General features: G+C 45.7%; 6 protein-coding genes across 6 annotated transcripts; 5 read left to right on the forward strand and 1 right to left on the reverse strand.

Annotated features, from left to right (window-relative positions):
* Positions 1–2,040: 2,040 nt before the first annotated feature.
* Positions 2,041–3,411, forward strand: N7469_007541 (M24 family metallopeptidase; the record flags this gene model as incomplete). The annotated part of the gene is made up of 1 exon (XM_056646459.1): positions 2,041–3,411. The coding sequence occupies one exon, from the start codon at positions 2,041–2,043 to the stop codon at positions 3,409–3,411; it is 1,371 nt and encodes a 456-aa protein (XP_056499900.1).
* A 234-nt stretch (positions 3,412–3,645) lies between these two features.
* N7469_007542 (cytochrome P450) lies at positions 3,646–5,199 on the reverse strand (the record flags this gene model as incomplete). The annotated part of the gene is made up of 2 exons (XM_056646460.1): positions 3,646–3,788; positions 3,840–5,199. The coding sequence occupies 2 exons, from the start codon at positions 5,197–5,199 to the stop codon at positions 3,646–3,648; spliced, it is 1,503 nt and encodes a 500-aa protein (XP_056499901.1).
* A 463-nt stretch (positions 5,200–5,662) lies between these two features.
* On the forward strand, positions 5,663–7,564 carry N7469_007543 (uncharacterized protein; the record flags this gene model as incomplete). The annotated part of the gene is made up of 7 exons (XM_056646461.1): positions 5,663–5,806; positions 5,862–5,932; positions 5,987–6,100; positions 6,158–6,240; positions 6,298–6,699; positions 6,753–7,078; positions 7,130–7,564. 7 exons carry the CDS (start codon positions 5,663–5,665, stop codon positions 7,562–7,564), a joined length of 1,575 nt encoding a protein of 524 aa, XP_056499902.1.
* A 3,417-nt stretch (positions 7,565–10,981) lies between these two features.
* On the forward strand, positions 10,982–12,812 carry N7469_007544 (uncharacterized protein; the record flags this gene model as incomplete). The annotated part of the gene is made up of 5 exons (XM_056646462.1): positions 10,982–11,148; positions 11,206–11,484; positions 11,539–11,714; positions 11,769–12,130; positions 12,192–12,812. The coding sequence occupies 5 exons, from the start codon at positions 10,982–10,984 to the stop codon at positions 12,810–12,812; spliced, it is 1,605 nt and encodes a 534-aa protein (XP_056499903.1).
* A 568-nt stretch (positions 12,813–13,380) lies between these two features.
* Positions 13,381–14,750, forward strand: N7469_007545 (glycoside hydrolase family 28 protein; the record flags this gene model as incomplete). The annotated part of the gene is made up of 5 exons (XM_056646463.1): positions 13,381–13,641; positions 13,697–14,119; positions 14,171–14,300; positions 14,356–14,440; positions 14,501–14,750. The coding sequence occupies 5 exons, from the start codon at positions 13,381–13,383 to the stop codon at positions 14,748–14,750; spliced, it is 1,149 nt and encodes a 382-aa protein (XP_056499904.1).
* Positions 14,751–15,641: 891 nt separating this feature from the next.
* N7469_007546 (acyl--CoA ligase) lies at positions 15,642–17,165 on the forward strand (the record flags this gene model as incomplete). The annotated part of the gene is made up of 1 exon (XM_056646464.1): positions 15,642–17,165. The coding sequence occupies one exon, from the start codon at positions 15,642–15,644 to the stop codon at positions 17,163–17,165; it is 1,524 nt and encodes a 507-aa protein (XP_056499905.1).
* Positions 17,166–17,401: the final 236 nt, after the last annotated feature.

Raw genomic sequence — 17,401 nt, forward strand, 5'->3', positions numbered from 1 at the left:
CATAGGTGTAAAGTACCAACTCCTTGTCTCTCCCATTCTGTGTCAAATCGCGGATTTCTTATACTTTGGGTTTGGCATAAAAGACCGGGGAACCATTCCTAGGCAGCAATTAGCATTCGCCATCCTGAGAAAATGTTATTGACCTTCTCAGATAACATAACATACTTCCATTTTACGAGGCGGCTGACATGCATCACTTGCCCAAGGCTATTACCTGAGTAACTTCATGTATTGAGTTGGTCGAGCCAGAATCTTTCAATATTTCTCAGCTCAACCTTGTCGTCGTATTTATCTGCCAGAAGAATGACTCTTCAGCCCCACGAAGATCTACAAAACATGATTGTTGTCCTTCCAAGAATTTCTAGCGGAGAGGGAGTTCTTTCAGAGGAGCTGATTTTCATCCAGGAATATCAATAATCGGGCACCAGAGGGAGTGTTTCGCAACTTTTGGAACGAAGTCAAGACATCTGCGTGCACAGATCCATTCCTGGCCCTTGCTTGGAACATGGAAGGCAATGGTTTCGAGAAGACTGCCCAGGGCATAATTGACGATTTGTTCGTCTTGAGCTTTAGGGATAGCCTGGACTGAAGCTCCACTTGACTATGCGTTGAGATCGGTGGGAAAGATCCAAAAGGCCCCTCCAATCACATTATCCTTTCTACAACATTCCTGTCTTCTATTGTGCTGCTGCAGGCTCGAACCAACGCTCTTCTACCAATGACGCCTTGATCTCAAGTTTGACTCGTCTTATCTGAAACGGAAAGTATTGGCGCATTCCTCAAAGGGCCTGCTACCCTCCGCTTTGCAAACACAATTTCAATTCTCTTCCAAATGTATGTGATGCTAGACAGCACTCGTATTCCGATAAATCTCTGCCAAGTAATTTGGATACTGCCACGAAGACAAGAGATCGTAGTCCTAGTCGTATGTGAGGTGATGAAAACATTTACGACATTGCAGAAGATCCTTTGAATGTTTACATTTTGCCACGCGGCTCTCGTTTAATTCCAAAAGTTGGAAAGTGCGATTGACCTCCTTCCCCTTTAGATTCATTTTTTTTTCTTTTTTTTTAAAAAAAGAGAAAGGAGCCACTCAAAACAAGAACGTCCTTTCCTCAGTCATCAAATATAGAACGTACGAATATCATACTAAATCTATCGATGGAAATTGATTTTGTGAAGAAGTTCCTCATTTTTCATATCATGTCTCTTTTGTGCACTTCTTATTCTTGTTTGGGACTTCTGGTCTCCTTTTAAGACTCTTCTGCTATTCCTGCTATCCATTTGCACCTGCAATTCTATTGGATCAAGTCAATGTTTTCCAATTAGATAATTTGATTGATTGATCGATTATAACGTACTTTGGATGCATGTTGTGTGCCAGCAGATCTCTTCCCTGCACCAACATACATCTGAGTTACATCATGCGAGATAGTTACTAGCTCATCTTCTTAAAACCATTACATTCTACCATTGCCAGCCTATCATTGGCCAATCCTCAAGGGGAAATTTATACTCCTCTAAGGTGAAGCCCGGTCATGTGATCCATACAAGGCCAAATGATCACGGCTGAAAAGAGATCATAAACCCGCTGTTCATTGGCAGCACATGTCTTTAAGCCAATCAATTTGATTTGAAAATATGAAGACCTGGTTTGAACCAGAAGCGATCCATTACCAACTCTCGTCAAATGATTGCAGATTACAAGATTCGCCATTGCAATACGGGGCAAGCTATCGGTGAAGGTTGCTTCGACCCCACATGAGTTAACCCTAATCCAATTGTTGTACGAAAGCAGCGTTGTGGACCCAAGAGGTTTGCGCATTGAGATACACGGGCAATTATAAGATAGACCTTGCTGTCCGTTTTAATTAATATTTTCTCTTTCATCCCATATTATTACCCTCAATTTATCTAATCACATAAGTTGATCGTATACATCTATTGCCGTATTCTGGACGACAAGAAAAGACCACATTCAATAAACTCGTGCCTTGCACATGCAAATGGCGTAAAGAATGTGAAATCGATTTTTCCCAAATGCAGACAGCAACAACCCAACCGGAGTCACCCTTCTCTATCCTTTTCGAGTCTCGCCGAATTGACCCCACTCAGTCGCATTCCAGCAGCGCGCCTTTGAAACCCGATGGCTCCTATAGCGACAATGACAGAGTAGAGATCGGGCCAACTCCACTAGCCTTCGCAGAATGGAAGGAACTGGGTTTACAGCCGCCCAATTTAACGCGAATGCGAGAATATCGCTTGAAACGTATCCAAGATCAATTGGTCCAACGAAAGTTAGGCGCGATTTTGTTGTTTGACCCATTGAACATTCGCTATGCCACTGATAGTACGAATATGCAACTTTGGACAACCCATAACCCTGCCCGCGCCTGCTTTATTGCAGCCAGTGGTTATATGGTATTGTGGGATTTTCATGGTTGCGGCCATCTGTCCAAGCATCTGCCCTTAATAAAAGAAAGACGCATCGGTGCCTCGTTCTTCTACTTTGAATGTGGAGACCGGACGGAAGAGCATGCCGGTCAATTTTCTATACAAGTGAATGAACTTCTCAAAAATCATGCCGGTAACAACCGCCGGCTGGCTGTGGACCGCATTGAGATAGCGGGCCTACGTGCCATTGAGGCACAAGGCATAGAGGTTTGTAGTGGACAGGAAGTCACTGAACACGCGCGAATGATCAAAGGCCCAGACGAGATCCGTGCTATGCGTTGTGCAATCGCCTCGTGCGAGGCTGCGATTGATGAAATGCGTCAGGCCATGCGGAGTGGTGCAACTGAAAACGATGTCTGGGCTGCTCTACACGCTGGCAACATTCGTCGCGGTGGCGAATGGATCGAGTCTCGTCTTCTGAGTTCCGGACCACGTACCAACCCTTGGTATCAGGAGTGTGGGCCACGCGTTCTTCAAGATGGGGATCTCGTCTCTTTTGATACCGACCTCATCGGCGTCTATGGAATTTGTGTCGATATATCACGTACCTGGATCTGTGGCGATCTCGAGCCTACAGCAGAACAGAAACGCCTTTATCGTATCGCACATGAACATATCACAACTAACGCCCAAATGGTCAGGCCCGGGGTAGGCTTCACAGAGATGACACAGAACGCCCATCGTCTTCCTGAAAGCTGTCGTGCACAACGTTATGGCTGCATGTTTCACGGTGTAGGTCTGTGCGACGAGTACCCGAGTATTCGCTATCCCGAGGACCTGGAGTCGTGCGGCGTCGAAGGCAAGCTAGAAGCCGGTATGGTGTTATGCGTCGAGGCCTACATTGGTGAAGTCGGCGGTAAAGATGGCATCAAGCTGGAGAACCAGCTACTAGTGACTGCGACAGGCTATGAGCTACTGACTCACTATCCTTTCGAAGAAAGCTTTCTGCGCGACTGATCCTGGACCAGTTTTTCTATACCGTCTGGTTCTGATCACAGAAAGTTTCGATAGGCTTGAAGTGAGCGCACATAATATCACTAGGCTTCAAGAAATTTAACCCCAATTTTCATTTTCAACAGTAATATCAGATAAATCCTTTAGAATTTGGCCTATTGGTCTCCCAGACTTCTTGAATGCGTCACCCAGTTTGCGATGTTCTTTTCCACGTTATCTTCAGTATAACATCATTTCTCATTCACCGACCGCGGTAAATCTTAGCATAAGTTTTCGTCCCCGTGGTCGAGCAATGAAAGCATAGTCCTGCTCGATGCCCTCATCATCCACAATGCTAGTGGTGTAATTGGAATAAACAGCCGCCATTACCAATTTGATTTCTAAACAATTAGTTCCCTTCTTTCATATTGAAGATATGGAGATAAACATACCTTGTAATGCAAAGTTGCTCCCTAGACACATGCGTCCTCCACTTCCAAATGGCCAAAACAAACGTCTCATGTCATGGATCTTGTCCCCTGCCTCGAGCCATCGTCGGGGCAGCCATTCCATTGGACATGGGTAGACCTCGCTAATGCGGTGCAAGGAATAAGAGGTAGAACTCACCCTCACCCCACCGGGAATATTGTCATATCCGTGCAATGAAGTGCCCCCCTCTGCGTTCGGGGTGATACGTGGAAGTTGGGCCGGGGCTGGCGAATGAAGACGGAGAGTCTCGCGCACCATCGCATCTAGAAGGGGGATTTCATCAACTGCGGAAGCAGGGGGAATGGATTGTTCTCGATCTGCGTTTTTCCACTGAAGAGATGGAGATAAAGTAAGCAGTTCCTTTCGTAGCTCCGCCTGCAACTCTGGATGCTGCGACAACTCCCACATCATATATGTGACCGTGATCCCAGTTGTTTCGTGGCCTGCAACAAGATGGTCCAACAGTTCTGACGCAGTTGCCAGCTTCACGGGACGAGGGTCATGCTCTTTTTGATTGATGAGACTGTTGTAGAGCTGCTCATAGACAACTGGGTTAGTAAATGGAAGCTTTCCTGCGGCCTCATCTTTGCAAACATCCTGTTCCATGGACGCCTCTGTACGCTCACATAACCCTAGACACCAGCTCTCAATAAATCCCATATACCGATCTTCCCGACTCAAGTACTTGAATCGCTCGTACTCCTCCAGCCACACCTCCCATTCGGGAAGATTGAAAACATATTTCGTCCCTTGTCTTAATCCAAAAAGGAAAGACGAAGTGAAATCCATCCCAAGAGCTTGAAATAGGGGTAGAACATTCAGCGCTTCTCCACTATCTCCTGCAATCTTCAGGACAGGCATTATTCGATCCCATAACATGGCTTTTGAGATGTCATGCAGATCCTTGGACTCACACAGGGACGACTTTGAATAGATTTTGCTCAGCATGCGCTTTTGATGAGCATGTGGCGCATTGTGCACCATTCCAACCATGTTTTCTGTTTGGAAGTTGACAAACGCCTCATTATAAAAACTATGTTTCTCAAATGCGCCCGTATAGATGACTTTGAGACCATGAAGAGAATTGACGCTCAGCTCCTTAGGGCCGAGGCGAACAATTGGGCCATGCTTCTGGTGGAGGGCGTATATGGCGAGGACTTCTGTGCCATTGTTACGTTGACGGTTGATCCACCAGCTGGAAAGTGGCGAGGTGGGATGAGCATTTGGAATAGAAGATAGCGAGGAGAGAAAGTAAGGGTCTATAACATTGTGATAGATAAGGTAGCATGCGATGAAGAGGAGGATCAGGGGGATGAGAAACATGATGGCGATGGAGAGGTGAGGTCAGAAAGAAATTCCAATTCCAATCAAACGCCCACTATTACCATCATCACCCGCAATTGAGAATCAACCTTCATGGCAGTCGGGGTCTCATGCAAGGAGTTTCGTCCGCGTCTCCACCAAACTCGCCAAGATGTTGATGGACTGTGGCAATAACAATCCCGGTGGAGTCACAATCAACACGAAGCCCTAGTTTACGCTAACATGCAACCATCCCTTAGTTCATCCTGCGCGACAAAGTCTCTCTTTCACCTGCCTATAATATAATTTCAGATGAATATTGAATACTCCACCATCGGCTAGATGCCGTCTGTAGATTTCCACTCGTGGGGGTCGGAGAATATTCGACCTTTTGGAATGAAACATTCTTATACTAATGTGACTTGCCATTATTTGTGTTTTCCCTTCTCCCAATCCTCGACGGATTTGCGGTTGATAGTTGGATATGGACTGGAACAAAGACGCTTCAGTCGTCACTATGACTGCGACCGATGATATCCCGTCCAGAGGTGTTGTCGCCCCCAAATGGCGAGGCACCTTGGCTGACCAGGCCGACATGAGTGCATTGGGAAGAAACCAGGTGTTGCGGGTATGTGATTTCCTCACTCCCTGATATATAAATCGAAAAAAAGCTGACTATCTAGCGTAACTTCCGATACGTTTCGATCGTGGGATTTGGCTGCACATTGATCGCCACATGGGAGGTCGTTTTGACGTATGTCATCCTTTACTACCGACTTAATTCACAGTTAATTTACTGACAGTCCAGTCTTTTGGAACAAGGTCTGACAGATGGAGGAACTGCTGGTCTCATCTGGGGTTTCCTCATTGTTGCTTCCGGGTTCCTGTTGGTGTTTCTGAGTTTGGCGGAGATGGCATCTATGTGAGTCTACCATAAACGTGATGGATTCTACATTCTGCATCTGTTCTGACTTTTTAGGGCACCTACCTCTGGTGGACAATATCATTGGGTGTCTGAATTTGCTCCTCCTAGCTGCCAGAAGTTCCTTAGCTACATGACGGGTAACTTACAACGTCTAATCACTGCCATCTTGCTACATTGGCGCTAATTATGCACAGGCTGGTTATGTGCTATGGGCTGGCAGTGCGCCATTGTATCTATTGCTTATCTTGCTGGAACGATCATACAAGGCTTGATTGTTCTCAATCATCCGGAATATGATGCTCAACCATGGCAAGGGACCTTGCTGGTTATTGCCATCACCTTGTTTTCTATCGTGTTCAACACTTTTCTGGCGAAGCGTTTGCCCTTTGTGGAGGTATTAATTCTTATTCTACACGTTTGCGGACTATTCGCAATCATCATACCACTATGGGTGCTTGGTCCTCGGCGTAGCGCGAAACAAGTCTTCACCGAATTCAATAATGGTGGTGCTTGGGACAGCGTCGGAACAGCAACGCTCGTTGGTTTTTCGACCACTATCACCGCATTACTTGGATACGACTGTGCAGTGCATATGTGTAGGTCTTCTCTTTCCGCAAGCCGGCAAAAGCAATTGCTGACCATATTACAGCGGAAGAAATCAAAGACGCTTCTGAGACCCTTCCTAAAGCAATGATCACTTCGGTTTGCGTCAATAGCGCCTCTGGCTTTCTTATGTTAGTCACGGTCTGCTTCACACTAGGAGATATCGACGATATCCTTGCATCTGCAACGGGTTATCCATTCATTCAAGTTTTCTATAACGCAACAGAAAGTTTGCCAGGAACGAACACCATGACGGCCATTTTGGTACTTACCCTGACGGCGAGCACAATCACAGAAGTGGCAACGGCATCCCGGCAATTATGGTCTTTTGCGCGAGATCGCGGCCTTCCATTTTCTGACTTTTTTGGATATGTAAGTATTCTTTTATATTTTTTTTTAGAATGACAGCACTAATAGAGTCAGGTCAATCCTAGCTGGAATATTCCATTGAATGCTGTGATGGTTTCTCTTGCAGTGACGGTTGCATTGTCTCTCATCAACATCGGCTCTTCAACGGCGCTCCTCGCCATTGTCACCCTCACCATTGGGGCGATGATGTCCTCATACATCATTACAATTGCATGCGTCCTCCTGAAACGTATTCGGGGCGAACAACTTCCACCTCATAGATGGACACTCGGTCGATTCGGAATGGCCATCAACATCGGTGCATTATGCTTTTTACTCCCAGTGTTCGTGTTCGCCTTTTTCCCGCTTACTTCGACGGTCGAGCCGGACACCATGAACTGGTGCGTGGTCATGTATGGTGGGCTCTTGATCATTGCAGTGTTGTATTATGTTTGCCGAGGACGATACCACTATATTCCGCCCGTGGCACTAGTGAAACGGGAGGCCTAACCTTTGAATTATTAAATCGACACTTGCATTACTCATATTCTTTTTTTTTCTGTCTATCATTTCCCTTCACCTGTACTAAACGGTTCTAAAATCCAAGTTAATCCCAAAAAAAAGCAGAAAATACCATAGTATGGTCCCTCTTAACATCCCCTCTGGATAGTATTTAGACTGCACCTGATCAAGATGAGTGGTTTAAAATGTCATGACCATTAAGACATTGAGATTGTTCAATATGACTTTAAGAGTCAGGAGCAGCGAATGATTTGATTTACATTCCTGCGCTGGTATTTTTAACAAAACGTAGTAACTATGGGGTCTAAGTATAGTAGTGCGGCTCTTGGCGGGAGTAAGCCACAACCGGTGGTCGGTCAACACGGCATCCCGAGAACGCTAGTAGGGCGTCAGAACCTTATTGATATTTTCCTAGACCGGGATATCTTGTTCGATTATTTGTTAAAGGGGCTCATTTAAACAGAGTCTATGTTTACAAAGCAAAAAGAGCTAGACTTAAGTTCCATAATGGCTATTGTGTAGTAGTATTAATTATTAATGGCTTCAGACGCCAAGTCTCTTTATTTCATGTTGGTGTCCAAGGCTACGGTAATCGGTAGGAAGGATTGAACACTTTACCTAATAAGCAAAATGGGGACCTCGGTACGACTGGTCAAAGTCAAAAGGTCGTGGGCATAGGCTCGAAGGATCATTTAATTTGCTGTACAGCAATTGCAAGCTGACCGGCCGAGTCGCGCGATCAAGAATAAGTCCCCACTTCAAGTTCCCAAGGCTGTCATTTAGATGGAGAGCGTTTGGGTCTAATGCTGCCTGACTCCATATCGTGAGCTCTTGGTGATTGTTGGTGGGTCTGACAGTATCCTTGTCAGTCAAGAATGTTGCAATTGGATATGGCCAGATCTGTCCAAAGCATATTGGCTAATCTGTTCCTGTTCATTGGTTAAGGCTGGGATAGAATATCGCATGGACCCATCTAAGCAGTATCCATTACGCGTGGCTGGCTAAATTGGGGGCCAAATCCCTCTTATACCCACACTATGGATGGCCCCCATAGATGGCTCGGAGAAGGATTATACTATGTACTCCGGGATAAGCAGTGGCGCACCAGATTCAACCGAAACATGTTGCATAAGGATCTAATTAGCTTTTTTTAAATCGAAAACTTTGGCGGCCAAAATATAGAATATGTATTGCTTTCGCCTTTATCATGAACTTTGACCGATTGCTGTGCTTTGCTACCATCCAATTCCAATGCTGTGATGGCTATCAAAGTACCCTCCGGTCAGTCGCCGCCTTTTGAGACGGTGGATGATAAGCATCATGCTGGTATAATCATCATAACCGCAGCTATATGCTTGACTATCTCGCTGGTTTGTTTATTGATTCGCGTGTACGTGAGAATGTTTCTCAGTCCTCCATGGGGATCAGATGATATCATTCTTTTGGGTGCAACTGTGAGTGTTCTAAAAGCTTCCACTTAATCTGAGGCTGAAATTCAAGACACAGATATCTGCCATCATCGAATCGATCATCATATTTCACGCCGCGAGCATAGGTTTTGGAACCGACATATCACTACTTCAAGAAAAGGCTGTTGTCCGTATACAAGATGTATCTCTTAGCAAACACCATGTAACATTCAGGAAGATCTCACGCTGACCAACTACATAGTCTCTCGTTGGTGCAGATGTTCTCTATATTTTAACACTGTACCTCTCAAAATGTTGCATAATTGCGATTTACCTACGCCTGACCCCCCGCAAACGCGATAAGAGCATTCTTTGGGCAACTTTCGCTCTCAGTACTGTTGGTGTCGTTATGTCGGTGTTAATCGTCGTAATAAATTGTGAGGGAAATAAGCCTTGGCCTATACCCTCTGAACACTGTGACAATCTGGTATGTCCAAGAATTAATGAATTTTCTCGTTGTGCGAGTGAATTTTGTGAGCGAAAGCTATAACATGAAAGGAAGTAGATCAGTACTGACGATAGTAGTTTGGCCGCTGGCAAGCAATTACCGCACTCGATATTTCGACAGAAGTCTTACTCTTCACCTTCTGTATAGCTCTTGTTTGGGATCTACAAATGCAAGCCTCTCATAAAAGCCTTATTATGGTTTCCTTCGCGGCAAGACTACCGTAAGTTATCTCTGGGCTCAAAATATTCAGAACTTCCAGAGAATTAACATGAGTCCCAATCATAGTTTGATTGTATTTTCTGCTTTGCGCTTATCAGCTTTCAAAGAATTTACGATCTCCCAGAACCCAACATTCTCCGCAATCAGACATACAGTGTTCACGCAGCTCCATCTCAACTACAGTCTGATAGCTTGCACAGTCTTCTGCCTTCGCCCCTTCATGAAAGCCCTAACTACATACTACGGCACAGCTGGCGACACAAATCTTGGTAGCAGTAATGGTTATGGATGCGGGTCCGGGTCTGGTAGACGGGAATTGAGCGGTTCCTACGGATCAGGCAGGCCAGGAGATTTCCAGATGGTGAGACTGAAAGGAAGATCGGGATACAGATCGGGCGGTCAATTGAGGGAAATACCAGAATTGGGGGATAGAAAGGAAAGAGGGAAGGTTGTCTGCGAGGCTGGTTCAAGTTCGCCATTGCCATCGTCAGAAGGGAGAGCTGATGGAGACTGCGGCAGTTTACACAGTGGGAGTGACAAGAGTACGAGGATGATCATTAGAAAAGACGTAGAATATTCTGTCTCTGTGGGTAATGCATAGACACGGTTAGCTTAATTTCCGACGTGGCGTTTATCCATTTCAGGATGCGGACCGTAGTAACAATTTAAACTCGAATACCAGCTTGAAGTCTTGGATGTACCGGCCACTTTAGTAGGCTCGATATGTACTAAGACTGCTATAGTTAAGTGTGGTGAGTCACCTACTATGTGTCTACTAACCTGGAATTCTAGTACCCTTTCAGGTTAGTAGTAGGTGAGATCGAACATTTATACTACCCAGTACTACGCTAATTGTGGTGATATAGATCTTTGAAAACCAGGATTGATTACATTGGTGTTTATTTTAGCGAGAGATCAAAAGTTTCTTTGCTAACATAAAGAGTCTCAAAAAAGAATACAAGACCGCTACTTGGATACTATATCTACCAATTCCCTTTCAAGAGTTCTTTTCTATTCAGTATACTATTTAGTCGAGTTCAAGACCTAGAAATAGCCGATGTCATCAGCCGCACGGAAATCCCCCCGCGATCGGCGCTCTCCCCACACTCCCGCAAGACTGCCCACGTATTCAATTTCCTCAGTTATCAGAATAGTGATTTCCGCTAATTCTTCGGCCCACTTGAGAACCGGTTCTGGATTTAATCAATCATACATAGTCTTCTACTACTACTCACAAGCACTCAGTTAGCCAGGAACCCAGATCCCATCATGACAACCGTTTTGCAAACACAGAATTTGGGGGATATCCGCGGGAAGGATAATGGTGTTGTTTCCCAATTTCTTGGAATTAAATACGCTAGCCTGAAAGACAGGCTGTCTGAGGCAGTCCTGATTGAACAAAGGAGTGGTGGTATTCTGGATGCGACGAAAGATGGGTAAGTAAAGTCTTCTTCTAGTGTGAGCGACAAAGTTCCCCCTAACGTCTGAACCAGGCCAATGGCCGTATCACTTCCAGATGCATGCCAGATAGAGCTCGCCCATGTTCAGCACAGTCTCCCCCACAAAGAGCTGACCCAGTCTGATATTGATTGTTTGAACCTTAATATTGCTATGCCATCTACTGCCACTCCCACATCAAATCTCCCAGTCCTTTTCTTTATCCATGGCGGTGGACTTTTCATAGGGGCGAGCTCATGGCCGCAGTACGACCTCGAACGCATGGCGGAACTTTCGATTGAAAAGGGGTTTCCAACGGTGATCGTCGCTATCAAGTGAGTTATTTGGTCCTATATTATTCCAAAAAGTCATACTCTGATACCGAGAAGCTACCGTCTCGGGGCTCCAGGATTTCTGACATCGAACGAGCTACGCAATGCTGGATACAAAGCAAATAATGGGCTACGAGATCAACGTGTTGCACTCAAATGGGTAAAGAATCATATTCATCAGTTTGGAGGAGACCCAAATCACGTAACAGCTTGTGGCATGAGTGCTGGCGGAGGTATGGAATAGCGCGGCAGGCATTGAGAGTCGAGTTTGAGCTAATGACTTTCAGCTTCGGTGACATACCATCTTCATTCCCAGGAACCACTATTCAAAAGAGGAATTTCAATGAGCGGAACATCACTACTCAGCAAGGCGTTGTCGTATGAAGAGCACGAGCAGAACTACCAAAATGCAATGATGGCACTAGGGCTGGCTAGCAAGACTCCTGCTGAGCGCATCAACGCACTCTTGGAAATGCCCCCGAGCGAGCTCATCGGAAAATTACCCCCTTCTATCCGAACAGCTCCGGCTATTGACAGCGATATTGTTATTCCTGGTGTGACTTATTCTGGAATCGCGGATCTTGGTTCCAATATTCTACCAGGAAAAGCGTGGTGCACTGATCTTCTAATTGGGGACGCAGAAGTAGATGTACGTTCTTTTTCTTCTCATATCCATTCCAAGTACCACGCCAGTCATTAATCTTCAAAAGGCCAGTATTTTCCTGTTTCTTCAACCTCAAATGAAGGAGAACTGTGCGACAAAATTCGTTGCCGCAGTGAACAAGGTCCTAGGGACCAATTCCGATACCACCAAATATATTCTAAAGAACTACAACATCTCGGAAGACACGCCCGACGAGGAAGCTATTTTTCCTCTAATTGACTTCATGGGCGACATTATTTTTCATGCACCAGTCTTAGCGTTCGCCAGTGGGTGGCGCGGGAATGCCTATGTGTATCATTTCAACGAAGGGAATCCATGGGATGGACAGTGGAAAGGCCGCGCCAACCATATCCTTGACGTCGCCTATCTATTCCAGAACTTCCGAGAATATCTTGGCCCAGAGGAGAACGGGACCTCCGTCGCTTTTGCAGAAGACTTTTTCAGGTTTTGTCACGGAGTTGTGGAGTGGCCTGCCGTTACTCCCGGAGAAATTAATGCCGGGTTTTCTGCGCGAATTTATGGACCAAGCCATGAAGGGACAATTGCCGGCATCACAAATGTACCATTCGGTCAAGACAGCCGACGTCGAGGAGTTCTCTTTGATGCTGCTTTGAATGTCAGCCTTGATCAAGTAGCAGATGTTTTTCTTACCTTTCAATCTGGATGAGGTGATCTACTAATCTGCCCGGGCCTCTGATACAAATTCAACCCGTAAATTAGATTTTATCGATCAACACTTAGTATATTGTTAGCCTCTTTATTTCGTATTTCGCATACGTTGTAAAACTTTCAGGAAAAGGGGCGATGCTACCTAGGCGTGGGGTAAACCCGGTGGTTTTCTGCAGCTGCAAAAGGTGGGGCCTCAGGGTCTTTCATCAACTACTCAACACTTGCTAGGCGTTAGCTTGTTTCATATAACTTCGAATTCTCCTTGGCTCATCTCCATGAGATTGGTGTCTACCTGTCTGGGAATGTATGCCGGAACGGTCTCGAGAATCCCCACGCGGCACCACGAACCATTTGCGTACCACCAATCAGTCCCAAGAACGAGAACTATCTCAGCCCTATTGGCGGAAAATCCCAGCGGCCATGGGTTTACATCAAACTAGCACAGCTCGTTCTATGAACCTGTACATAATTTTCTCCCGAAATAAAAGGTCGATCTACCTACAGAAAGAATGACCAGAACCTAAGAGCAAGACATTGCTGGAAATTCATTATATCGCCAAGTCATCATGCATATCTACAACATTCTTGGGTCAACAATATTGGCCAGTCTGGCCTCTTTTGCGATAGCCTCGCCTGCTCCGGAGCCTCCAGCTGTCACAGAGGCACCTAATCTGGCAAAGCGAGCTACTACATGCACATTTTCGGGTTCATCTGGTGCATCTTCAGCCAGTGTATCGCAAAAGTCTTGCTCGACAATTATCCTCTCCAATGTTGCGGTTCCGTCCGGAACTACTTTGGATCTCAGTAAGCTGAATGATGATACAACGGTACGTTAAATCCACTGTATGCTCAGCTGCCTTCATATACTGACTGTAAATCAAGGTGATTTTCAAAGGAAAAACTACTTGGGGTTACAAAGAGTGGGAGGGACCTCTGTTGAAAATTTCTGGTACTGGGATCACAGTCAAGGGTGATACTGGCGCATACTTGGATGGTCAGGGAGCACTCTGGTGGGATGGAGAAGGAGGTAACGGTGGAAAAACCAAGCCCAAGTTTTTCGCCGCTCATAATCTCATTTCGTCCTCTATCACGGACCTTCATATCCAGAATACGCCTGTGCAGGCCGTCAGCATCAATGGCTGTGATGGGCTAACAATTACCGGGATGACCATCGACAACAAGGCCGGTGATTCTGGTGGCGGTCATAACACGGATGGCTTTGACATTGGAAGTAGCAACAATGTGGTCATCACTGGAGCAAATGTCTATAACCAGGACGATTGTGTCGCAGTTAACTCTGGCACGGTAAGAGCTTCGTCTTTCTTGTGCCATTGTATCCTACTAACCATGAACTAGAAAATTACCTTCAGCGGTGGGGTTTGCTCTGGTGGCCATGGGTTGTCGATTGGTAGCGTTGGTGGTCGCAGTGACAATACTGTGGATACAGTCACATTTGATAACAATGTTATCAAGGACTCTACTAACGGTAAGCTTCATAGCTGAATTCTATAGTGATACAAAAGCTAACGCATGACAACCAGGTATCCGTGTCAAGGCAAAGAAGGGAGAGACAGGCTCCATCAAGGGCGTCACTTACTCCTCCATCACGTTGTCCAACATCTCCAAGTATGATTTATTATCCAATTCGATTCGTGCTATGACCGAATGAAGCTAATGAGATCACAGATACGGTGTGCTCATCGAGCAGAACTATGACGGTGGTGATCTCCATGGCGACCCGACTAGTGGTATCCCCATCACCGGTCTGACACTCAAGAATATCGCCGGAACAAGTGCCGTCAGCTCCAGTGGCTACAACTACGCTATAGTGTGTGGATCTGGTGCTTGTTCCAACTGGACCTGGTCCAACGTGAAGGTCAGCGGTGGTAAAAGTTATGGTAGCTGCCAGAATGTCCCCAGTGTTGCTAGCTGTTAATTTGGACATGAAATCTAACGCGGGACTACCGATATCATGAATTTCAAATTGAGTTTGGTTCATGCTGTCTATTCTTGAGGTTAAAATGTCTATAGCATACATGCGGTACTGGCATCTAGATTTAATTGAATGGACTTGCGGTGATGGCCACCCTATCAGTGCCAAATGAGTTATATTGTAAAAAAAAAAACTGGTGGTTAGTTCACGAACAAAACACAGCACCAGGTTTTTCAACATTGCGACCATATCAAATTACTATTCTTCTTCGAGATGAGTATGATTTTCCCAGGACATCTAATGGTTGTGTGGGCATATACAAATCTTGGTATCGTACCTAGGCCGTACTTAATTGGTTTACTAACCCGACCGAGGATGTGATCTGGGCCGAGGATTCTCAGAAACTCTCCTAGTATCGTTGCCAAGATATATTGACGGAAAATGCGGAGACCCGAGAGCTTCCCCGGATTTCAGGGATTCTCATAGGTTCACTCGGGAAAAAGCGAGTCCCTTGCGCTAGTCGGCACTCGAACCGGCAAGGGACTTTCCGATTATGATATCCGATATTCTTAGCCACGGTAGAATGGGTGGACATAAATTCCTGAGCTCTCTTTACCAGTTCTCACTGGCTCGAATAAATATTCCTTTGGCTGCTCCACGCTATACATACATCCTCAATTCCACGTGTTCTGCATACAGCTTTTGTTATCGAAATGTCAGTCAAAATTTATAGATCGCCATACCCAGATATCGATATTGAATCGATCGATCTTATTTCCTATCTTTTCTCCAATCCTTTCAACATACCGGCTGAAAAACCCCTGTACATTGACTTTGCTTCGGGGAAACAATACACATTCGAAGATGTGGTGCAACGGACGCGATCGCTAGCCAATGGACTTCAGGGGGGTTTTCGCCCTGAAACCAAACGACGTCGTGGCTCTTTTCAGTCCAAATACGATTGAGTACCCGATTGTATGCCATTCAATCGTTGGCTCAGGTGCAATTGTCGCGCCTACGAGCGCAGCTTTGACAGCTTTAGAATTGAACGCACAGCTGAAGACAAGTCGTGCCCGGCTGATAATTGTTCATTCCTCTCTCTACCAAACAGCCGAGAAGGCTGTGAGGGGGACTTCAGTCGAGAAAGTAATCCTGCTTGATGGTGCTTTGCCTGTCGATGGTGAAACCACCTGCGAGTACCTGGCTAGCACATGTACTCCTCTACCCCTGAAAGAGATTTCCCAAGCGGAGGCTTCCACCAAGCCAGTTTTCATCTGCTTCTCCTCAGGCACTTCAGGTCCCTCTAAAGGTGTGGTGACTACACACCAAAATCTCACATCCAATTTACAGCAATGGCGCTCGCATATGCTGGATTCAGGTAGCTCTGACCAACAAGTCAAACGAAACACCACTATTGCATTTCTCCCGTTCAGTCATATCTACGGTCTGAATCTTTATATGTGTCAATGTCTGTTATGGGGTACGACGGTCGTAATCTTGCCACGTTTTGACTTGGATCAGTACCTCGAGTGCGTCGAAAAATATCGGCCAGATGAGCTCGCTCTCGTTCCACCAATCGCTCTCATGATAGTGAAGGATTCTCGTGTTTCCAAGTATGACCTACGCAGTGTCAAACGAATCATGTCAGCAGCAGCTCCTCTGACCAATGAATTATCCTCCGCTTTGGAAGCCAAATTCAAAGAATTGTATCAGACCGAAGTCTTCTGTACCCAATCGTGGGGTCTGACCGAGACATCTCCGATGGCGACAGCTGTCCCAAATGATCGCATGGACAAGAGGGAGTCCGGGGTTGGTTGTATTACGCATAACATGGAATTCCGTTTTGTTGACCCCGAAACCATGACAGACGTGTCCACCAATCCGGATGGAACTTCCGAGCCGGGAGAAATTTGGTGTCGTGGGCCAAATGTCACGAAGGGCTATTACAACAATGAAGAAGCTACAAAGGCAGCGTTCCATGTCGAACCTGACGGAACCAGGTGGTTCCGCACTGGTGATATTGGCGTCATTGACAAGGAGGGATATGTTTCGATCCAGGATCGAATCAAGGAAATGATCAAGTACAAAGGCTTACAAGTCATTCCGAGTGAACTGGAAGGGAAACTAATCGACCACCCGGACATTGAGGATGCCGGAGTAGTCGGGATGTGGGTGGATGAGATGGCCACTGAGTTACCTGTTGCATTTGTTGTTCTCAGCAGTGAAGCTCGTGAGAGAAAGTCTAGTTCCGTTCTAAAAGAGATTCATACCTGGCTGAATCCGAAGATCGCTAACCATAAAAGGTTGCGTGGTGGGATCCATGTAATTGATCAGATCCCTAAGAGTCCCAGTGGTAAGATTCTGCGGAGACAATTGAAAGATCTTCTGAAGAGCAAGAAACCAAAGGCACAATTGTAAGGTAAATCATTGTGTTGATGGGAAAGGGAATTTTCGGTTCAACGGGGATTATCCTGCAAATTATACGAAGTACTTCGTTTTGTTTTGTACTATATTCGTCATGCCGCATTCCACGTATTCATATCAAATCGACGAAGAAGAAGAGTGAGAATAATTAACTGACTCAACATTGTTTGTTTTCGCGAGTGTTTTCCATTTTATATACTTCCATTTCCGAATTCGGTCGGTCTTCTCTC

This window comes from Penicillium citrinum (assembly GCF_028827155.1).
Source record: "Penicillium citrinum strain IBT 23319 chromosome Unknown utg000006l:1.0-3011923.0:1.0-3012962.0, whole genome shotgun sequence".
Taxonomy (NCBI): domain Eukaryota; kingdom Fungi; phylum Ascomycota; class Eurotiomycetes; order Eurotiales; family Aspergillaceae; genus Penicillium; species Penicillium citrinum.